The following is a 23,348-nucleotide window of genomic DNA, read 5'->3' as shown; positions in this document are numbered from 1 at the left end:
GAATTAGAAGCAGAGTTTGAACTTGATCTCAGGGGTTTCCATGTGGAATGTCCCAGTGGACAAGCCCAACACCCATACCTGGAGTAGTTTTTTCAAGGAAATATGGCCATATTTATTTTTTAAAAGTTCTCCCACTATTTGATCTTGACTTATACTTTGACATGCTAACACTGAGTGAACAGTTTGTTAGTCAAACTTCTATTTTTCTAGTAGCAGATTGGGAGGGGGGAAGCCAAATAAATGTCCGTATGATTTTCATGGCTTAGTGAAGGAACACCTATGCTTTCAGTGTGATGTTCTGCCTCTAACACAATGAGGCAGATCTCGTAAGCACTGCGTGAAGAGTACATGTTAAGTCTGAGCAGTGGGTTAGTCGTGTTGTCAGTCCCATCCCACCTCTGCCGTGCAGCTCACATGGATCCATCCTCTAGGTGTGGAGGAAGCTGGTGCCCACGGACCAGGCTGTGCACATGCTGCCTCTGTGGGCAGGGACTGGTGGCTTCTATGGGATGAGTTTACTGGGAAAACACAGCTTTCATAGTTTTATAAAGCCAGTAGAAGGCCCGGCATGGTAGCCTAGCGGCTAATGTCCTCACCTAGCATACACCAGGATCCCATATGGGCTCCAGTTCTAATCCTGGTGACCCCGCTTCCCATCCAGCTCCCTGCTTGTGGCCTGGGAAAGCAGCTGAGGACAGCCCAAAGCCTTGACAGCCTGCACCAAAGTGGGAGACCCAGAAGGGGCTCTGGGCTCCTGGCTTCAGATTGGCTCAGCTCAGGTCATTGCAGCCACTTGGGGAATCATCGGATGGAAGATCTTCCTCTCTTGTATATCTGACTTTGCAATCAAAATAAAATAAATTTTTTAAATAAATTTTTTTATTATTATTTTTATTACAAAGTCAGATATACAGAGAGGAGAGACAGAGAGGAAGATCTTCCGTCCGATGATTCACTCCCCAAGTGACCGCAACGGCTGGTGCTGCGCCGATCCGAACCTGGGAACCTGGAACCTCCTCCAGGTCTCCCACGCGGGTGCAGGGTCCCAAAGCCTTGGGCCGTCCTCGACTGCTTTCCCAGGCCACAAGCAGGGAGCTGGATGGGAAGTGGGGCTGCCGGGACCAGAAACAGCGCCCACATGGGATCCCGGCGCGGTCAAGGCGAGGACTTCAGCCGCTAGGCCGTGGCGCCGGGCCCAAAATAAAATAAATCTTAAAAAAATAGAAACAGTGGGCTAGGCTTATGGTCAGTTTATGGAATATGGAAGAAATTTGTTCTCTTAAAACAGTCATCTCTGACCTGGGACCACACGTTTACTTTTATGTACTCTGTGAGCTGTGCCAAGGGGCTTACACATGGTAGGTGACCAACACACGGCTTGTGCACAGGACCTGAGAACAGAATGCATTCAACCTGTTGTGTCCCACTGTGCAGCCAACTGTGAGGTAGGTGTGTGTGCGTGTCTGCAGATCAGGGGTGGGACGTCTACCCTTAGAGCCGTACGACCCATGTGCAGACCAGGACCAGGGCAGGCGGTGCAGTGTCAGCTGCAGCCAGCTTTCCTGACGTGCACAGGGACCTCTCAGCACGCCACAGGGCACTTTCCTAAGGGACACATCCCTTACCCGGATGTGCAGCCGCTGCCAGCAAACCAGTCCTCAGCTCTCTGCTGCCTGGGCTGAGCGGCCACCGAAAACTGCCTTCCAGCTGCCTTGTGGTTGGAGACCACTGTGTTTGCGCACAACACAGGGTTGGTAAGGAAAGAACATGTTTCTTTCCCAAGCTTACCCTGGAGTCTTTCCAAAAATAGAGAAGAGTACAGCGCAGAGCAGGCAGGGGGATGCATGATGGAAAGTCTGCTTTCCAACAGCCGGGGTGGGGGAGCCGAGATGGTGAGCCTGTGCCAGGCAATGCTCTACACTGCAGGGCAGACGCACCCGAGGCCAGCTCCTCCCCACCCACTCTCTCTTGCCATCTTCTCTCTTTTGTCCCCAGTTTTCCACCCCCGTACATGTCGTCCCAGCAAAGAGTGCCCAATTAAGATGCCTGCCGGCCCCTGTGGTGGGGAGAAGTTTTGGGCTCACAAGGTTACAAAGAACACACGTCATTTCCACTTCAGGACTGGGCTCCCACTGCCACATGCACAGAAGAAAAGACAAACCACCTTAACCCATTCTCTTCCTTCTCTCTCCTCCATATGATTTATTCAGAACATTACAGTAGAGATGAAGGGGAAAATAGTTGACTTTTTTTTAACAGTATTTATAATATGCAAAACCATTCTGCTTGCTCTCAGGAAAAGTAACATTCAAAACTAGTTTGCTGTGTAGAGAAAGGGCAGTCTGGAAGGGTGGCGTGTGCAAAGTTGCAGGGCACGGAGGTGCCGTCATCACAGAGGGCTCACGGTGCAGGGCACAGAGGTGCCGTCATCACAGAGGGCTCACGGTGCAGGGCACGGAGGTGCCGTCATCACAGAGGACTCACGGTGCAGGAGTGATGGGCTGGACTGGAGAGGAACCCTTCCAGGTCTCGGGACTGAGTACGTGGGGAGAACAGGCACCACAGTTTCACTGGCTCTCCAGCTCCTGTTTGATCTCAGAGATGTATGGGTGGTCTTTGCCGTGAGCTACTTCCATGATTGCAATGGCCTAGTGAGAGAAAGACACGGAAGGTGTGACTGGAGAGAGCCCAGGGCGCCCAGACCTCCACCAGGGCTGACCGGGACTCCAGCCAGGCTCCTCCGTTTGAAGGCACGCGATGGGAATGGGCTTTCGCAGCCCGTGTGCTCCTTGCAGAGCCAAGGGGCCGAGGCTGTCTGGTCACCAGCTAGCCATCCAGGCCCTCCTGCCAAGGAGAACATGCTGGAGTGCTGATGTGCAGGAACTGACGTCATGACATTCTTTTTCCCCAGTATTCCGGCCACTGGAGCCCACAGCGCTTTAGAGACCCAGGGACTGGCCTGTGCTCAGGCAGAAAAGCAGGAGGTGCTGGCAGAGGGAGGACAAGATGGACTTGTCAAACCCACCTGGACTTAGATGACCTGTAAGATGTCCCTCACGTCTTACAGTTTTTACACACACACACCTAAGAACGGGTGGTTTCATGGGATGCTGCGGATCAAATGTTGGATATGGTTTGTTTCCAGTGAGATGACAAAGAACAGTTTCCTGTGACTCCCATCATTTGCTGTGTGACCTCAGGCCATTTACCTAACCATTCTGCCGGGATTTTTCCCCCTCCCTATAACACAGGAACACTGTCTGGCACGGAAAGAAGTTACCTGTCAAATGTAACTTATGGGGCTGTTTGTTGTCCGGTCTCCGACCTTGTTACTCCCAAATGGGAAAATCGGAATGATTCCCACACGCAGGAGACTCCGGCTAGCCCCTGACCTGACGAGGCCTTCTTTACAATTACGCTTCGACAGGAAGTGGGCCGATGCACAGGGCATGGCCGCAGCCGTCTCCTGTTCCGGATACCTTCCCTGCGCTGTCACCTCCAGGCTCCTGCTCCTTGCTCAGGTCTGCTCCAGCCCTGCAGCTGTGACCTGCTGGGCTGTTTCCCTCACTCTGTGCGGGAGACAAACCCCTAGGTGGAACAAAACATCCAGCGTCACGTTCAGCTCTCGTCAGCCTGGCGGGACCCTGGATGTGGCTCCCTGCCCCCATCTCCCCACAGTCCCCGGGGAAGCTCTGCAGAATGTGCAGGGTTTGGCTAACATTTAAACACAGACTCCCCCCAGGAGTGAATCGGCGCGCCAGCCGTCAAAGACACGGCCCTTATAGGAGTTGTGTAAGGACCCAGCCCATGCCTGGTGCATGGTGGCCAGCAAACACTGAAGGCAGGCTGCCCAGGAGCCCCCACCCTCCTGCCATTCGGTCACACTCCATTCAGTGGCACTCCCAACTTTCAGCTCAAAAGACCACCAAGGAGCCAGGCCGCTCACCTGGCCCGCCCAGACCTCACTTTGTTCATCTGGAAAACCCATGGTCTGTGAGTTCCGACAGCCCACACACCTGAGGCTCTCAGTGTGACGGGTACTCGATGGACGGCGAGTGTAGATGCGAGTCCTGACACTGAACAACTCCATTCCCAACTCCAAATAGCCTGGTTCTGATTCTGCAAACTCCTGAGAGCCATGTCCTCGTTCTGGTCCCCTGGCCTGCCTCTGCCTTCATCTCTAGCGGACCGCTGCTCCCAGGCCTCAGGCTGAACGTGTGACTACAACGAGCCCCACCTACTTTGCCTAAATGAGGGTGGCCTGGGCGCAGGTGGAGTCGAGGCTCAGCCGCTCCACTCCCACAAGAGGGAGCCCACCCCAACCCAGGAGTGTTCCTGGGGCAGCAAGGCGGGTCAAGGGCTGCTCTCCTCCACTGCTACTGCCCTCCAGCCAGGTTAGGTGTGAGGTGTGCCTGCGGGCCACCCGGCCCCTGCCATCCAGGGTCCCGGACCTACCTTCTTCAGGGCTTTCTCCCCAGCAGCTTTGTTTTCCAAGCCCATGTAGAGTCTGCCGAGCTTCAGCCACATGGAGGCCACGTTGAGCGAGTACAGAGGATAATACTTGCTGGAAGGAGAGAAAAGAGGCCACCCCGTCAGGGGCTGCTGAACTCACAGCCGAGCATGGCATGGTGGGCAACCGGGCTCCTCCAGACCCACAGGTGCCAGGGATGAGCATGCACAGGTCCATGGCTCCCACTCTGCTTCAACCCACTCTGCGAATGGCCTGGGAAAGCTGCAGAAGGTGGCCCGAGTGCATGCATTCTGCCTCCCACATGGGCAACCTAGATGAAGCGCTTGGCTCCTGGGGTCGGCCAGGCTCAGCCCTGGCTTTGCAGTCGTTTGGAGAGTGAACTGCCCCTCCCACCCCCACTCTGTAACTTTCAAATACGGAAATAAGCTTTTGCATTGTAAAGCTCTATTCATGGGAGCAACAAATCGGCTTGCACGTTTCCACACAGATCACCACTGTGCAGTAAGACCTCAGCTTCCTGTCGCATCCCGTGCTGTTTAGCAAAACAGCAAGCTGCCCCGAGTTGGGGGATGCTCCTTCCTCCTAGAGGTTGCTGTCCACACACTGTGGTCCTCTGTGTGTTTCTAGATCAGGAGGAGCTGGGGAGACAACACCCTCCACCCCAACTACAGGTTCACTCCTCCAAGGTCAGGCAATGTCAGGGCCTAGCTGAGGCCAAAGCTGGGGCCAAGAACAACTCCCACTTGGCTGGAAGGAGCTCAGTTCTTTGAGCCATCATCACTGCTCCCCAGGGTCCAGAGCTGGAGCAGGACACTGGAGCCAGGCATTCCAGTGTAAGGCACAGCCGTCTCACTGCCTAGCCAAGTGCCTGCCTGCCTCTGTCCACAACTGAAGCTGGACGGGGAAGCATCACAGAGCGCCGAGTCCCAGAGACAGGAAGGGAATGTGAACCAGGGGCTCACATGCAGGCTCGTGAGCTCCAAACACTATTGGGTTCCTGGGCAGGGGCTAGCACGCTGCTTCGAGGGAGCCCTGGGCCCAGCAGCCCCTGAAAGGCCAGTGTTGCCCGCCCCCAGACAAGCCACTAAAGCTAAGGGAAGGGAAGGCGCAGCACAGGAAAGCCTGCAAAGCATTCACCACATAGGGATGCCATCTGCATGGTCTCCTGGCAGATCACCCAGAGAGAGGCGTGTGCCAGAGGACTTCCTCCCTAACCCATTGGAGGAGCAGGGGGAGGGGGGATGGACTATGATAGGAGGCCTAACAAGTTCTGTCTCGAGAGCAGTGTTCGGGAGCCATCCTCCCCCGGGGCTCCCCCTGCTGGTTGATCAGGGCACAGCGGGGTAAGGAGGCAGAAACCTGCCTCAGACACCAGTACACAGAGCCCTGCCTGGGTGCCGGGAGGAGGGACTTCTGAAACTCAAGGAAAACACAAGCATGTCTGGGTCTAATGGCCACAGAGTCTGGTCACTTGGTCTTGGGCTGACTCTGTAAATGTCCCCAGGGGCTTGATCCAATCATCCCAGCAACCAAATGGATAGTCAGAGAGATGACAAAGTGGTGACTTTTCTGTCACCCACTTCTCATGCAAGACACCCCCCTGTGGCTAATACCATTGTTACCAGCACCAAGAGCCCAAGTTTTGTAACTCAAATCTTACGATGCTAAATAACTGCAGCCAGCTCACTGGCCCCAGTGTGAAAAGAGGAGCCCAAGAATGGGATGATGTGAGTGACACGAGTGATGCTGGGAAGGCACAGCCGAGACGCTGCCGGCTGGCTCGGAGCTGCCACTCAGCCTGAGGAAGCGGGCAGGAGAGCAGTGCCTGGGCAGCTTTGTGACACCAGCTGTGGTAAGGGACCTGGGAAGGAACTTGCCCCAGCACCGCATCTACAGCCGCGACCTGCCTCCCCGCAGGAGTCTCCTTGGGGTGGAAGAGCGGGCAGCCTAGGCTGCGGGTGCAGAGATGTGCTGGGGGCAGGCAGCCTGTGCTCGGTGGGCACTGGCCGTGGCAGTCACCTGTAGGGCCGAATGATTTTCTGTCCGTATCGCAGGGCTCCTTCCCAGTCCTGCATGAAGAGGCACACGCCCATGGCCTGGTACATCATGTGCAGCATGTACACGTTACTGTCCCCAAACACTGAGCCCATCTTCTCCTGGCTGAGCTCGCAGATCTCCAGCAGCTCTGCAGGGGGCGCTGAGGAGTCAAGGAAATGAGTGACTGGCAGGGAGACCTGCTGTCCCCTCACCGCCCCACTGTCTCCTTCCGGAGAAAGCAAATCACAGAAAGCCAAGAGAAAAGGGACAGGGATCACTCTCCCTCGCCCCCCACTGCTCCCACCACACACAGGGAACCCGAAGGCCTCAACTGCCAAACAAAACTCCAGGCATTTCTGCCACAGTAGCGCTGGAGACTCTTGGGTCTGACCATGAGCCAGGCTCTTTGGGATCCCGAATCCTTGGCCTCTTTGTGAAATGCCAGGCCTTGCTCGCCAGTCCACACGCCCCAGTGTGTCGGCTTCCGGAAGCTGGCAGGAACGTGGTGCCTTCCTCTGACTTGAGGCTCCCACCTCCAGAGCAGAAACCTTGCCAACCTCCCAGAGGTTAAGGACGTGCGTGCGTGCGGGCAGGCAGTCAGCAGGGCTGGGCACAAGCCCAGATCCGTCCAATCCCATGGGCATGTGACTGGGTCCGTGACAGCCCGTGCCCTCGCCTGCCTGGTGGGAATGACAGCAGTCCCTGCGCAGTGACCTAAGGGGCCAGCTGAGATGGACAGTGCTCTAGGTGCCACACCTCCCCCTTCAAGACTACCTGTTTCCCATGCTTCTCTCACACCATATAGTGCTGACAGGCTGTCCATCCCCTCACCAAGAGCACCCACATCTACCCTCCTGCTCTCCTGTCCCCTCCCCCCACATCACAGCCTTGACCCCAGGGGGCGGCTGCAGTCACAAGGATATATTTGTAGTGCTTGGCCCTCCGGAATTCCTCTATGACATTCCGTGCGTATCGGACCATGTCCCGGATGGCTTCTGCCTTCGGCGGGTCATTCAGCTTCCGGATTTCCACCTTGGCCTTGTCCTGTGGGCGGAAATGTCCACAAGGGGCAGGTGTTATGGCCTAGGCACCAGCACGCAGAGGCAGCGAAAGGGGCTGGATATTCTGTAGCCTGCCTGCAAACACAGAGACCTCACATCCATGCCTCTCTGGGAAGGAGGGCCATGCAGGCCTTGTCTACCACGAGCAGTGGGCTCCCGGGCCCATGTGTCGCGGGCCAGCAATGACAGACACTGCGGTGGGGACTGCTGGGGGCATCCCATGCCTCGGGGGACAGGGACGAAGCCTGGAAACCGGTCAACCGGTCTGCTGTTCTCTCCCAGCCCCTCTTGCAGGCAGTCACCTGGTACAGCCCTCCCTCCCTCTCTCCTGTGGACAGGGTCAGCATCAGCTGAGAGGAGCAGGTCTGAACAGAGACCCCGCCTAACGACTCCCCATTGTCTTTTGGAGGTGGATTTCAAAGGTCACCGCTACTATGGAAGCAATGTGCCCAGTGAGCCGGGGCGCTCTTCGGGCAGACAGACCCTGAGCCCGGAGCTCAGGCAGCTGGGCACTCCAGCTCTGCCAGCCAACTCACCTTATCTTTAGTGGTGCACTCCAGGCACTCGCAAGTGAAGAAGTAGGAATCTCTCAGCCGCTCGTTCCTGTCCTCTGTCGGATACAGCAGATCGATGTAGCTGGTGAAAACCTAAGGGGTCCAGGAAGGGGTGGCTTCAGTGCACTGGCAGGCAGCTCGGCCCCCCTTGCTGGGGGCACTGCCAACGGCTGGGCTGCCAGGCTGGAGGCACTGCAGTCCCTCAGCTGTGCAGCCCCCCGAGGCACCTTCCCTTGTGGGGGACCCGGACTGGACCACCTGGGAGAATCCCTGGAGAAATGAAAGGATGGCTCTGAGAGGGGGGCTCTATGCCAGGTCAGTCAACAGGTAACACCCCACTGGCCAGGGGACTCATCCTCGGCTGGGCCTGCCATGCCTCTGCTTGTCACCTCGGGGATGGCCTGTCCCCGCCAGGGCTGGGAGGGTACGGGAGGTGCAGGAGCATGTCCATCCAGCTGAGTCTGCCTGTTTCCTGGCACCATCTGGAACCTGGGACCAGCAGCTAAGGACGGGTCCACGAGTAGGCACTAGGAGACACAGCTCCAAGGATAGGCCACACAGCTGCTCTGCTCAGGGCAGATCCTGACCCTGCTGGGCCCAATCACCTGCAGCTGCGCCCTGCCCCCTTGGGCTCTGCAGTTAACAGGTTCTGAAACTAAGAAGACATGGAACTCAGGCAGCCAGCACCTCAGATGCTCCCCCCCCACACACAAATGGGCAAACATCTGCCAGCCCTGGTGTATTTCACACTTCTGCTGGGCATGCCAGTGACCTTGGGCACTGCCAGTAGGTTTGGCGCTGCAGGGGCAGCTCTACTCTGCCCAATCCAAAGCACACGACAGGAGTCTTTCTCACACCTCGCAAGGGGCTCCTTTCCTTCAGAAAGGCGAACAAACCCAAAGCACTGACTGAGGATCTGTGACAGCAGAGGGCAGACAGAAACAGCAGCTGGCCTGGCCCACATTTCCCTTTCAAATGACAGATGGACACAGTGCAATAAACAGAAGGTGCCAGAAGATGGCGACAAAGGCCACTGCAGTGTCACTGCTCAGGCCAAGCTGGACAGGGGAGAGCAGGCTCCTCTCCCGGTGGGCTCCCAGAATTGGAGCCCAAGAATGACCTCCCATTGAGGAAACCCAGACACCCAGCCCACGTGAGATTCCCTCATCCTGTGGGGATTTACATTTAGCAGAGCTCCCATCCCAGTGCATTGGGATGTTAGCAGCTTCCTGAGAAACCATTCTTCATTAAATGCACCGATTGCTCTGTGTAAAACGGGAAGCAGCACAGGAGTTACTGAGCTGAGACATGTTGATGACAACCCTTAAACATCCATGGGACTTGCCCAGGCATCCACTTGGGAACGCAGTGCAGGTGTGCCCAGCACTGGGCAGGCCGGGCAGGCACGGAGGGGACGGATGCCTGGTTTTCTGCATCTTTGCGGGTCCCAAGAGGGAGATGAGGTCTCTTTATCATAGACTGCTTCTGCTTCCCTACCCAGCAGTGCACACAACTAGTGACCTGAATTACATTCCTAAACGGTGACCTCAAACCCGAAGCTCAGACAGGGCACAGGCTGGGCAGTGTGCTCCCTTTGGGTAACGCAGTCCTCTGGCAGCGAGCGAGAAGGAACAAGTGAGACCCCCTCTCCCCCTGATCAACAGGGCAGCTCAAGCTCTCTGAGTGGCAGTCAGAGAAACACAGACTCGGAGAGAACCAAGCCACACGGGCAGAGTCCACACCAGCAGGCTCCTTTCTCCAACGCTACTGGTTGAAAAAAAAAAAAAAAAAAAAAACCTTACATCTACTCACACACACGTAAATTTAGTTAGCTTATTTCTCCCGTTTCTTCTTAAGCAAAAGATGAGAATGATGGCCACCATGCAGAAGCCCCCAAACACAGGACTATCAACCACGGCTCGTGAACCTGACCGCGCACATCCGCCTCCACCCCCACCCTGCTCCCCCGCAGACGGACAGAACATGACTGCTGGAATCACTCATGGCTGGCAGCAGAGGTGACGAATGACAGTGCCTGGGTCACCTGTCCAAAAGCAGCACCCGTCCCAGTCCTGCACGACCAGCGGACTCACCTCCTCGCCGGGGCTGATTTGCTGCACAGCTCTGACTTCCGCCAGGGTCCCCTTGTAGGTCACAATGACATTGGGGCAACAGCTGTGGTTCATCAAGGCGACACTATCGATCAGAGGAGAAATCCCAGTCTTCTGAATAAGGTTACACATCGGGGGTGGGGTGGGAGGGGCGTGGCTCTTGACCTTGCATTAGAGGACTCAGTCATCCTCAGACAGTCCAGGAAAGCTCAGAGCTGGCCATCCCGTGCACGGGGCCTGCAGGCACTGAGTAACAGCCAAACAACTCTACTGGAAAGCACGTTCTACAGTTCAGAATCGAGCTCTGTAACCCTGAAACACAGACTACACAGCAGAAAACTAGTGCTACAACTAACTATTCCCTCCAGGAATTCAAGAACCAAACCCTGAAGCCCCTCCCTCGCCGGCTGGGAAATGCCAGCTGCCCCCGGCGATCCCCCGAGAGCCCCGGGGAAGCCAGGCTGAGTCTCTGCATCACACCGTTTCCTCATGTGGAAGTCAGAGCAGGACTGCTCCTACTGCACTCTATCTGCTTTTTTGGAACAAGGAGGAGGGAGAGAGGACGTGGGGAGCGAGGGTGCGAGGAAAATAGAGGAAGAGGGAGAGTTTCTGCCCATGTGAGGTGCTCTGAGCTTTCTGATCACATCAAGGTCAAAGTTCTGAGAACAGAAATTTCTAAACTACAGGGGGAAAGTGCTTGATCTCTGAAAGTGTTGCCTTTGAAATCACATGACCAAGATGATTTCAGCCTAAAAGGGACTCCCTCTCCCCACCCCTACTCTAATTAAAACTGCTTAGAAGTGGTTTCAAGTTCATTTGGGTACTTGTGTCCCTGGGCATCATGGCTCTGCTGACCAGAGTCACCTATCCCACCCTTCAAAGACACAACCACTCTCGGGTGTACCCTGAGAATACAAGGGAATGGGGGCTGTGGAGCCTGGAGAGGATGAGGTGCGGGGTGGGCCGTGGCCCTCACCACCTCCTGGGGGCTGCAGGTCTGTGGATGGTCTTGTGCCCAAGAAGGGCAGGCAGCAACTCCCCTGACCCCAGACAGATACACCTCCATTCTGCCCCTCAGCCCTGGTGACACAGGGAGGGATGTGCAGTCAGGTGGTAAACTGAGGCACTGGAAGGGTGGCTGCATGGGAAGGAAAAGCAGGTCCCAGGACTGCCTCACAAAAGTACTGAGTCGGTCCTTCCAGAACAGACTCTCAGGCTGAGACTCCCCAACAGGAGGTTGGGGTCAGCTCACTCTGGCCACATTGGTGAGGAGTGACAGGCCCTGGGAGACCACAGGCAGAGACACCGTGGGGCACATAGGCCTGAAGCTGCAGGCATGGGCCTTTGTCAGGTGGCTCAAGGACTCTCTCTTCCCCTCTCCTCCTCCCAAGGGCTGAGGCTGAAAAAGCCTCTCCCAAAGCAGCGTCTTCCTTCTCCAACTGGAACTCTAACTGCAGGTGATGCTGCACTGGCACCAGAGACAGGGAACTCGTATGGGTCAGTATTTCTATCTCTGGTTCAAGGGCGTTTGTGACAGTCGTTCACCAGGCAGGGACCTGCACCTGCGGCTCCTCCCTGTGACCCACAGCACATACACACAGGTGTATGCCTGGAGAGCAGGTGTCCAGGGGAGTCAGCAGTGCATGGCCTGCCTTTGGGAGGAACCGCTCTACACTGCAGATTGGGTGGGCTTGTGGAGGCAGCCCGGTGTCCAGGCTTCCCACCATGCAGCAAGGCTCGACTTCAGAGCAGAGCCATTTGAGGCAAGCTGCTGGGGTCAGACCCACCAAGGCCTCGACTGGCCTACTGCCTGGTCTTCCTTGCATTACCTGAGTATTCCAGAAGTAGTGAGAAAGATCCACCAGTTCTCTGAAGTGTTCCTTTGGGTCATTACTTTAGCAAAAGCAAATCCTGCCTCTGCTCTAAGCCCATTTCTGAACTAGTATCTTCCCTAAAGGGCAGCTGGAGAAGTAGCTCAGCCACATGAGCCTATGGCCGGTTCTTGTCTGGCAATTAACACATTCACTCTGAGCATAAGAAACTCACAGAGTGCCACAACCACAGTGTTGCAGAAAGCAAACTCCTCAGCAGGACCCAGGCCATGACTTCTGCACACTGGAAAATGTTCCCTAATAGCAGCGCTCTGCCTGGCAGGACTTAACAAGGAAGCCCTCTCTTAACTGCTGCCTTCAGAGCCGGAAGTGTAGGGGAGATATTTTGAAATCTGGCAGATTAAAAGGCTGTCTTAATTCCCTCCGAGAGTCACATCTGCCACATGCAGTTAGCCGAGTTATGTTAAAAAATCAAAGAAAAAAAAGAAGAAAAACCAAACAAACCATGAAAGAAAGAAAATCAAATTAGTGTTAAACAAGTACAAAGAGGAGAAATGAAGTGAAGCTCTGCCTACTCAGGGAATATCGCGGATCCCAAGTGAGAAAGTTCTTCATCTTCGATGGTGAAGCCGTTACAGTTAACCTGCGGTCAGAGGGGAGAAGAAAAGGTCAAAGAGCCATAGCTTCTCTCTGCTTTAACTTTGACCTTTAACAAATTAACTAGCAAGAACCACTCGGGTGATTTGACAAGCTCCCTTTTGCCCACAGTATCCTTTGTGCAAACAATTCACTCATCAGTGCCACAGACAGACAAACCCAGGCAGAGCTGTTGGCAGAGGCACCCGTTGGTGCAGCCAATCGACCTGCTTCCCAGCTTTGCCCCAGATCCCAGGGCTCCAGGGGTTCATGTTAGCGAGCTGGCATCTGACCTGGTTACCCACAGCTGTATGGTGCGATCTGGGGCCCACTGCCGAGTCCTTTCATCCTCAAAATAAATAAATAAAATGAAAATGAAAATGAAAACTCAATCCAATGCTTCTGTCAAGGGGAGTGGTCACTGTGGAAGTCCTGACCCATCTGACCTAACTGCTGTACTAGAGGCAAGGCAGGGCACGGAGACACCGGCCATCCCGGCAGCCAAGTGGACTGCAGGCTCCTTTCTCATCCTTGCCAAGCAGCGTGGCACTGAAGAATACCTAGGGCAGCCCTCGTCCCCGGGCAGCGTCAGCTTAGAGGGCGCAGGCTCAAAGCTGGGACCAGCTATGCCAACAGTTCTCAAACTTCACTCCTCGCTCATGTTTCCTGACAGACAAGGTCAAAACCAGAGTCCCCAGGGAGCAGGGAGGCATGGTGGGAGGGGGTTCAGACGAGACACTCCCACGCCACAGTGTGCTTTCTGCCAAGACTAATGGCTCTGACTGAATGCCAACATGGCAATTTCACCTCAAAATGAAAGGCCGAGGGCAAAGGCACTCACATAGGTGACAAGGGCCAGGGTGGGTTTGCCTGGCGGGACAGACCATTCAACACCGAGCAAGGAAAGTGTGAAGGTACGGAGGGTAAGGAGAGCGAGGCGCAGCCTTTACAGCACTGGGAGGTTGGGCGTTTTCCAGTGGAAGCCTTAGTGATCTAGTACAGTGCCCACAGCATAGACCTGGCCGATTCAGCCATCGGACGCTATCCCATCACCCTCAGCAGATGGCCGTGAACCAACGGGGCAGGTGCAGCACACCAGGGCTTTCAGTCACACAGCAGAAGGCGCTGAACCATGAACTCCGCTGTGTTCTGCATTGAATGCTGTAGCTGCCTCTCCGACTGGACACTAACGCAGACCCTCCCGCCCCCTCGGCCCTCGGATGCTTGGTACTCATGCCAGACAACAGATGATGCCTGCAGAAAGGCGGTGAGGAATCAGCAAGCTTGCAGGACTGCGCTCTGGAGAGACGGTACCTGGAGAGCGCTCCAGGGGTTGAGCGGCTGCCTGGCTCAGCAGTGCTCCCCAGCAGCAAGCCCAGCAGAGCCGGTTTGTGACTGCGGCATCCTTCAGGCTCCAGTGTGCCAGCACAGCCAGTCCTTGTCCCACCCAGCCCCCACTGTCACTGCCTTTACCGCGTACTTCTTCATAAGCTGAGTGTCACTGACTGTCCCTTTTGGGGAGTGGTGATGGGGTTGGAGCCAAACTGTACAGCAACTTCCCTGCCAGCTTTCTCTCCCTTCTGCAAATCTCCCCAGGGGAAGAGAAAGGAACTCGCACATTAAGCAAGATGTATGGGCTAGAGTCCTTTTTTTTTTCCTTCGTAAGTCAAATCAGGCATAAGTGCCTTGTTAGAGCTATTCTCACAATCAGCATTTAGACTAGCTGAAGGCTGCACACCAAAAATGCACTTTGCAGCCACGCACATGTTCCCAGAAATTACAGCACACCTCCATGCCGGTGGCGCAGTCGCCTTGGGCTGCCAGCTGCAATGGAGCCACAAGGGGGTTAGGGGGAAGAGTGTGGGGCAGGTGCAGCAGACACGAGGTTGGGGGTGGCAAAGCAGGATGCCAGAGGCATGGGGCTGGAGCTGCAGCCCTCACTGCATGCCGGACTTCATTGGGGATGTTCAGTGCTCCATTCTGCATGCTTTTAACCTTGCTGCTCTTTGTAGCATTTTTTAAAAGTTTCATGTGCTTACCGTAGAAAATCCAGAAAAATCACCCAGTGGAGAAAAAGCAAAATGGTCTACAGCTCCAAACACAATCCACTGTGAACTCTATTCTATCATTTCTCAAAAATGTACAAGTATTTTCACATTCAGCATGTATTTTCTGGTTTGTTTTTGCATCTTGGTTTTGTAATTAATAAGATAATGTATCAACCTTTTCCCACACTTTTGGACAGGCCCCATAGTCTGGCACCGAATGGCCATGTTATCATTTATCTCACGACACCCTGGCTGCTGGCCCGACATGATCTCTTTCCTCCTTTTCTTCCGGTCCCCTTCACCTCTTTGTCGTCTGAACTTTTTTTTTTTTTTTAAAGATTTATTTATTTTTATTACAAAGTCAGATATACAGAGAGGAGGAAAGACAGAGAGGAAGATCTTCTGCCCGATGATTCACTCCCCAAGTGACTGCAATGGCCAGTGCTGTGCCAATCCGAAGCCTGGAGCCTGGAGCCTGGAACTTCTTCCTCCAGGTCTCCCACACAGGTGCAGGATTCCAAGGCTTTGGGCTGTCCTTGACTGCCTTCCCAGGCCACAAGCAGGGAGCTGGATGGGAAGTGGAACTGCTGGGATTAGAACCGGCGCCCATATTGGATCCTGGTGTGTTCAAGGCAAGGACTTTAGCCGTTATGCCATGCCGCCAGGTCCTGTCCTCTGACCTTTAAAGGAAGTCTACCATAGGGTAGTTTGCCTGTTCCTTTCTGCCTCTAATCACTGATGCTTCTGCCTGGAGACGGGATCACGAGGTCAAAGGGCACAAAGGTGACATTCATTCTAAGACAAAGCATGTCAGGATCCTCCTGAGTTCCCCCATACATGCAGAAGCTGTGGGTTCTGGCAGGAAGGGAGTGGCTGTCTGTCCCTGGAACAGTATCTGGGCCTTTTCTCCCACTGAAGGTCACCTGCGCCGGATGCTCAGCTTACTGAGGACCAAATGTGGGTGTGGAATGGGCAGAATCCTGGCTGAGCACCTCAGGCCAGGGAGAGTGGTCTGGAGCTGCCACCAGTCTGCATGTTCCACCGAGTCCCACCGGGGGCTGCCTGCCACCACAAGCCTCAAGTGTGATGCCCAGTGCTTCCCTCGTGCCTGCTTAGAAGCCTCTCCAACACCTTGGCACAGCTGCTTTCGGAAAACCCCAACTTCTGAGTGAGATTCACAGCAACCAGCAGACACGACTGCTCACATGGACCCTTCCCCAGACTCCCTTCTGCTTACTGTCCTTCCTGGGTCCATGAATAACTTGGTTGAGGTAAAGGCACATTAGGGACAGAATGACATTTCCTGTTGGAGTGTAAGGTATAAGAGTAGAAAAGTGCGGGCTGGTGCATAACAGACTAATCCTCTACCTGCAGAACAGCATTCCATGTGGGGACCAATCCTAGTCCTGGATGCTCCACTTCTGACCCAGCTCCCTGATTATGGACTGGAAAAGCAATAAAGGGTGGCCCATGTGGGGCCCCTATACCCACATGGGAGACTGGGACGAAGCTCCCAGCTCCTGGCTTCAGAGCGGCTCAGCTCTGACCATGGTGGCCATGTGGGGAGTGAACCAACAGATTGAAGATCTCTCTTTGTTTCTCTGTAACTCTGACTTTCAAGTCAAATAAGCAAAAATAAATTAATCCGGGCCTGGCGGCGTGGCCTAGCAGCTGAAGTCCTCGCCTTGAACGCCCTGGGATCCCATATGGGCGCCGGTTCTAATCCCGGCAGCCCCACTTCCCATCCAGCTCCCTGCTTGTGGCCTGGGAAAGCAGTTGAGGACGGCCCAATGCATTGGGAACCTGCACCCGCGTGGGAGACCAGGAAGAGGTTCCAGGTTCCTGGCTTCGGATCGGCGCGCACCGGCCGTTGCGGCTCACTTGGGGAGTGAATCATCGGACGGAAGATCTTCCTCTCTGTCTCTCCTCCTCTGTGTATATCTGAATAGAATAAATAAACCTTTTTAAAAAAAATCCTTTTTTAAAAGAGGAAAAGTACGTATAATGCACGAACTTCAAATGGCCTTTTCTTTGCACTGGCCACGCCCCTATTCTCATGATCTTTTTCCGAGCGCAAGCAGTGACCAGCTTGACGCGTTCAAGTCACCCTGCAAGGTGGCGACAACACAGGGCCCTGTCTTCCAGTACGAGGGGGCTTCAGAAAGCTCACAGAAGGTCTGTCTGATGAAAGCATTCTGTGTGGGTTTCAAAAAACGTGTGCCCCAAAGTAAACCTATCTTGCCGTTCACTTCCATGCAGGCTTGCAGCAGCACCCTCAGCAGTGCCGCAGTTCTGCTGCCCATGCTCTTGGCCCAGGGCCAACTCGCAGGTGGAGCGCAGCGGGAGCAGGGCTGGACCGCCTCACCTGGGCGAACAGCACCACCAGGCTGCTGTGGTCGGGGAGCTCAAGGTGCTTGGAGTAGAAGCGATGCAGAGCGGAGATGTCGCTCTCAATCAAGTCCTTCTTCTCATTGTCGAGCTTCTCCAGATCTGCGGACACACAACGTGTTATCACCAGCAGGAAGACCTGTGTTTTATAGCTCCACCCTCTTCTTACCATACCTGGTATGAAGAAAAGGGGAGAATACAAAAACCCAACATGCTAAGCCCCAGAAAACTCCATGGGCCCTTTTCTTTCTCCTCTTTGGAGAAGTCCTTCGGTCTGTGAAATGCCCGCTGGCCATTTACAGAGAGGTGGACCATGAGTGCAGCTAACTTGGTCAACCAGCCTCAGCCTCATGGGGGCCCTCACCCCTGGAATCTATGATTGGCCCTGGCTTGTGCATTGTGGTCAAGCCATTGGACAGCCCCTGAGATAACAAACTTTAGCTAAGGGCATCAGCGGTCTAAAGACCTGCAATTCAGCCAAGACCCAAAGCCATGCAGTATTCCAGAAGAGCCAGCGGGAGATGGCTTGGGATGCCCTTTAGTCTGCTCCTAGCTGCCCCTACTTATTTCCTGATGAACCTTGACAACTCGGAAAGAAAGGCAGAAGCTGCTGCTTCTTTTTTTCAAACAGTCAAGTCAAAATAATTGCTAATAATTTTTCATGATCACCCCTGTTCCTGCAAGCACAGGCCCCTCCTTCCCTCCTCTCCGTCCTAGGGTCCATTCAGCCGTCCCACCCATGCCACCTCGGATTTGGGGCTGACACAGCCAAACGGCCAGGTGCGCACTGACTTACGTGATTCAAACTCCTCCACGGCCAGCAACTTCTCAGACGGTGTTCTCTCCGGGTGGCTTTTCTAGAAAGTGGGACAAAGTTAGTCAGTGACAGACTTGAATGTGCAATGTGCAGAGCAAGCCAGGACCTGTCACTTTTACATGAGCATTGAAAAGGGAACCACAATTCTCAAGGAAGCCTTGAGCACGAATGGCCTGAGTGTTCTGGGTGTTGGTGCCACACACGGGCCACCATCTGGGGAGATGCTCTCTGGGAAATGCCCACCCCCTCCTGGGCACCCAAGAAGCTGTGTACACAGTAGGCTCACAAGCGCTGCTTATGGGGAAGAGCATGGCCAAAAAAACAACGTTTTCTTTTTTCTTTTTCAGGGCTCTTACTTAAAAAAAGACCAAGTCTACAGACAAATCATCCTATTTATTATTTCTTGCTCTTAAAAAGGAACAAAATCAACCTCCACTCCCCCCCCCACCCGTTTTACACTTTCTTTAAGCATAGGCTAAAATGATCTGGAATTCTGTGTTTCAAAAAGAACACTTTTTGGGTTGTGTCTGTTAGGCCGGATTCACTTGAAACGTGTGGCTGCCTTTGTTCTGGACACCCCAAGAGGAGCTAACAATAGTAAACCTGCTAGGCTTTGAGCACATGAATAAACTTGGTGTTGACAAGAGTTCAAACGCGCAGCTCAGGAGCTGGCCTGAGGCCTCGTCTTTGTAATCTGGCTATTCAATTTGGGGATACAGGTGGTCTGGCTGGGCTCTCACCTCCCTAGTGAACATGTCAGGCTTCCCCTCGGAAGTGGGGTAGCCGGTCTCCCCTAATCCTTTGCAGGCTACTAGAATACCAATGGTCTGATTTTTTAATCATCAAGTCCTGGAGAGATGAAAAGACAGTCAGGTAACTTTTCATTTTGCAGACTATTAGTAGTAGCAGTAATTACAATCTAAGTTGAACGAAACTCGCATAAACTCATCGGGCCATTCAGCCTGCCCACCTGGTGCCAAAACATCTCAGTGGCTCTTTTTTGGGAGCAGAAATCTTCCATTCACTGGATGTACGTCTCTAAGATTAGTAAGTCACCTCACCCGGGGAGAGCTTTTCATTCAAGAAAGCGCCCCAGCTTCTTCTGAATTCTTCCCACAGCCACAGAAGCAGCCCTCAGGACATCAGTAGGAGAGAGTCGTCTTCAGGCTGGGCTCTGAAATCCTCCCAAATGCAGAGATTGCAGCTGATCTAACTCAGCCCTCCCCATCTCCCCTTCAGCCCACCACTCTGTGTGTATCTGAAGATGACCATTTCTGAGAACCCCAAAGCGAACTCCCCCTGGGACCATAACCCTGACTCCCCAGCCTCACTCCCCAGGATGCTTCTGAGTGGCTCTGAGCTGGCCAAGGGGTGTCTGGGCAGGCACCTGACCCAGGCTGAGCAGAGCTGGACGAAGACCTCAGGGCTGGGAAATGTTCTCGTCCTGTTTAATGCAGCCAGGGATCCCACCTCAGCCTGGACACAGATCCATGCTAACCACTGGAATCTCACTTGGCTGAGATGAGAACAGAGAGACCACACTGAAGGAGCGAGGGGATGGGCAGGTTTGTGGAAGCTGTGGATTAGAGTCAAGGCACAGAAGAGGTCTTGCCCCCCTGCTTCTCTGCCAACAGGGCAAGGCAAGACCCCCGTGCTACACACTCCTCCTCGGCTCCATGCTGCCCCTTCCACAAGCACCAATCCCACAGCGTCTCCTTCTCCTCTGCAGGTCACATCTGGTGGCTGTCTAGTCTGCCCCATGGCCATATTGTTCTTTCCTTCTGCTCCATTCAATCCTTCTCCTCCCACGCTCTCCTAGCCTCAGCTGCTGCCTCGCGGTGCCTTCTCTTCCTTGCATTCGCCATCTCCTTGCCTGCACAGACATGAGGAAGAGAGTAAGGAGCCAGAGGAAGGCAGCCGTGGCACAGGATGGGGACCAAGCTGCACACTCCCAGCCAGACAGGCAGCACGGCAAGAGCTTAAAGCTCCTTGGGCCAGTCTGGTTTCTCACAAAGCTTTGATGATCTTCAGCCAGGTCTTTCATGCCACGGACCACCATGGTTTCCCATGTAAGCCTGGCCTAGGGTATGCGGCAGCCTCATGTCATAGGGTGCACAGTAAATCAGCTGCCTGGAGCACTGTTTTCCCCCTGTCCATATGGCTCTGACAGGAAGTGAAGACCAAGAATGTCAGACAAGAGACAGTTACCATGGGTCAACTATTTGCCTTCCTGACCTTGGAGGAAAGCAACAAAATAAAAAGCACCTGACCATGGCCTCGCTTTCTCACCTGTTTGACCAGAATCCTGGCTGTCAGCCTGACGGTCTCAGAGGGATTCCAGTTTTCCCCAAAAACCACCATGGAAGAACACTCGAGCTTGTGCATGGGCCAGTCTTCTTTCTGGGAACATTGAAAATAATTACCTAAGATACACACACACACACACCAACTTTCCATCATTTGCCTAAGTTGTCAACTGCAGGGGTGAGGGACTTAGGATCTAGCCCCCATTCTGGCTCTGCTCTCCCACGGATCTGTTCTGGATCTGTCCTCATGCTGGGGCAAACAGCACCTCTTATAGGTGAGTTAGAGAACACACACACACAAACACAGGCTTTGCCAAGGGCCGTCGGGGAAGGGCAACTATCAGTAATACGTGGGAACAAGCTATTCAAAGACTCAATGAACAACAGAACCTGTATTCCTCCTTTCCCATGTTTCGAGGTTCGTGTGCCCCGTGTGGAGAGGGAAGGACACAAATTCACTGCGGGAAGGGAGGCACAGCAAGTGCGAGGTGAGACGGGGCAGCAGGGAGAGGAGCAGCAAGTGTAGAGGAGGTTTTAGAGGCACAAGGGAAGAAAGTAGTTTGAGTTCTAGGGAGTAAATGGTGAGATGAAGGCTGGTGACAGGTGGCATGTGAGGCGCTGAGAAGCGATCTGGCAGCAGTATGGTCATTGCTGACTGATGAGAACCAGCTTTGGCAGAGCCAGAGTTAGAGGCTGTTGGGAACAGAGAGCAGACACGAGACCTGGGAGGAACAAGAGGGCAGAGAGGGAGAGGACTGAGCGCAGGCGGGCACACACACACGTGCTCTCGCATAGGGACGTGGGGCCTCATCCTGTTCTGCCCGCAGCCTTCCCTGGCTCTGATGACGGAGTCATCCTGGCACAGCTCCTCCAGCAGCTGCCCTCCAGCAACCCTCAGAGGACCTCTAGGTTCTGGGCCTTTCTCCCCAGCCCTCCTTCCTAGCAGGCTGCAGCCCTGTCCTCTCTGACCATGCTCATTGCCCCTGCACCATGGACCAAGTTCAAGGGAGCAGCCAAGGATCCTGCTAAGCAACGCAGTCATCAGGCCAGTCCTCAGTTCAGAACCATCTAATGGCAAAGGGTGAGGTCTCAGGGAGGGCCTGCGAGGCCCTGCATGCTGGGCACGCCCCTCCCACTGCTCTAACCCTCTTGTCTCTCCTTCTCCGTGGGCCACAGCAGTGTCCTGGGCACTCGACACACCCAGCCATGCTATACCTCTTGCTGCTATCACCTGGCTGGCACAGAACTCCCAAGTGGCTCCCATCCTTCTTCTTCCTCTCTGTGCCCAGCTCCAATGCCACCATCTCAGGATCCCTGCCCATCACCATCTGGTCAAAAACACCACTTTCCTCACCACTCTCCCACGTCTTGCTTTCTGTGTTTTTCTCCTGACTCACTGCTGAAAAGGGTACACATTTATCAATTGGGTGGCTTAGGATCTGTCTCCCTTCAGTAAAAACCAGAACCTCTATCTGTGCCTGACACCTTACCTAGGCATCAGAGGAGGTTGCTGGGCAAAAGATGTCGCGCTGCTTCTCCCTCCCACCCCGATCCCGCGAAGGCGGAACTCAATGTCACTTTATGATCCATGTAGTTACGCAGCGCAGCCCCTGGGCTTTCAAGGGCTGTGCCATGAAAGAGCTCCACGGAGTTAAATAATGCTGTGCTGAATATAACTAAGGGCAGGGAGAGAAAGAAACGACCAGATATGCCCAAGGGGGAAGAGGCTCTGGTTTTAGCCAAGGCCTAAAATGAGTGCGGAGTGCTGAGGCAGGGATGGGAACGAAATGGGTGGGTCCAGATCCCTGCAGCCCCCACAGTGCCCATAAACCCCTCACATCCCTGTGGAGGCAAGAGGAAAATACAAACAGGGCCCTGGGACCCCAGGAGCTCTATGAGTCATCTGACTTCAGACTCTGTGTCCTTGATGGACGTTTAGGCTGCTGCTCATCTCAGCTGTGGGTGAGCGCTTCACTGCTGAGCAACAGTGGGCTCCAGGGAGAAGGAACTTAAACATTAATGCATTGCAATACAACTCGCAATACAACTCAATTTATCGAGGCAACTAACTGGAAATCTTTTTGCATACATTCTGAAAAGTTTAATATATAAATCAGAGTAATGAGAGATGAATAACTTACCGATAATTGAAAAATTCTAACAATATGCTGTAATACAAGTTATTTAAAACCTAAAAAAGAAATTCATGTCTTTGTGTTTTCATCAGAGACTTGAAAGATGCATCCCTGTAAACTTGCCTTTGGGGCTTGGAAAGAAGTCAAAATAGATTTTGGGGAATGCCACTGGATTTCCATGAGTGTAAGCACCAACAGCCATAGTTTCGGCTGCTATTGAAGGGGTGCTCTCTCTCCTGGAACATCTCTGCACAGTGTTTGACAACTGGTTTTCAATGACTGACTTAGTGACAGCCTTATTTTCCACACATGATCATGAACACCACCAGAGACGATGGCACCCCTGATCGCTTGTTTTGTTTGGGCTGCTCCAACTGGGAAGCTACAAGATGACAGAAATTTATCTGCCATAATTCTAGCAGCTGAGAAGTCCTACTCCAAGTCAATGTCGGATTCAGTGTGTGGCCAATAAGCAACACATCATATTGGCAATTAGACACAATGTCCTCAGAGGGAAGGGAACCCAACTGCCAGGTGGTTGCTGGGAGAACAGTGGCGTGCTGCCACACCAGGGGCATGCCAGTGTGGGCCACTCTGGCCCGCTCTGCAGCCAGGCAGGCCTCTTAATCCCTGTGGTGTCCACCTCCTGAGCTGTAAATAATATGATCCTTAAGTCACTTTACAGGTCCAGGGCCTGCAGTCTGAGGGTTTACACCTCCTGATCAGTCCTGACTGGACGCAAAGAGTCATGGCAACAGTGAATGTGGCACCTCCCCAAAGTGACAGCATTTGTTTTATTTTTCTATTGTCAGTTCTTTTTTTAAAAAAAGATTTATCTACTTTTATTGGAAAGGCAGATAAACAGAGAGGAGAAGAGAGAGAGAGGAAGATCTTCCATCTAATGATTCACTCCCCAAGTGACCACAATGGCTGGAGCTGAGCCAATTCGAAG

General features: G+C 53.9%; 1 protein-coding gene across 1 annotated transcript in view; it reads right to left on the bottom strand.

Annotated features, from left to right (window-relative positions):
• Positions 1-2,486: 2,486 nt before the first annotated feature.
• Positions 2,487-23,348, bottom strand: part of SMYD2 (SET and MYND domain containing 2) — a 44,470-nt gene continuing 23,608 nt past the window's right edge. Inside the window, exons 3-12 of the mRNA XM_058669181.1 lie at positions 20,245-20,355; positions 17,935-17,995; positions 17,116-17,240; positions 12,642-12,709; positions 10,217-10,319; positions 8,106-8,216; positions 7,432-7,552; positions 6,491-6,665; positions 4,456-4,564; positions 2,487-2,648 (exon numbers count right to left, since the gene is read on the bottom strand). Of these exons, the coding sequence (XP_058525164.1) occupies positions 2,568-2,648; positions 4,456-4,564; positions 6,491-6,665; positions 7,432-7,552; positions 8,106-8,216; positions 10,217-10,319; positions 12,642-12,709; positions 17,116-17,240; positions 17,935-17,995; positions 20,245-20,355 (1,065 nt within the window). The 3' untranslated portion in view covers positions 2,487-2,567. The remainder of the gene's footprint in view (positions 2,649-4,455; positions 4,565-6,490; positions 6,666-7,431; positions 7,553-8,105; positions 8,217-10,216; positions 10,320-12,641; positions 12,710-17,115; positions 17,241-17,934; positions 17,996-20,244; positions 20,356-23,348) is intronic.

This window comes from Ochotona princeps, chromosome 10 (genome assembly GCF_030435755.1).
Source record: "Ochotona princeps isolate mOchPri1 chromosome 10, mOchPri1.hap1, whole genome shotgun sequence".
Lineage (NCBI taxonomy): Eukaryota > Metazoa > Chordata > Mammalia > Lagomorpha > Ochotonidae > Ochotona > Ochotona princeps.
This window is presented reverse-complemented; position numbering and strand designations above follow the sequence as displayed.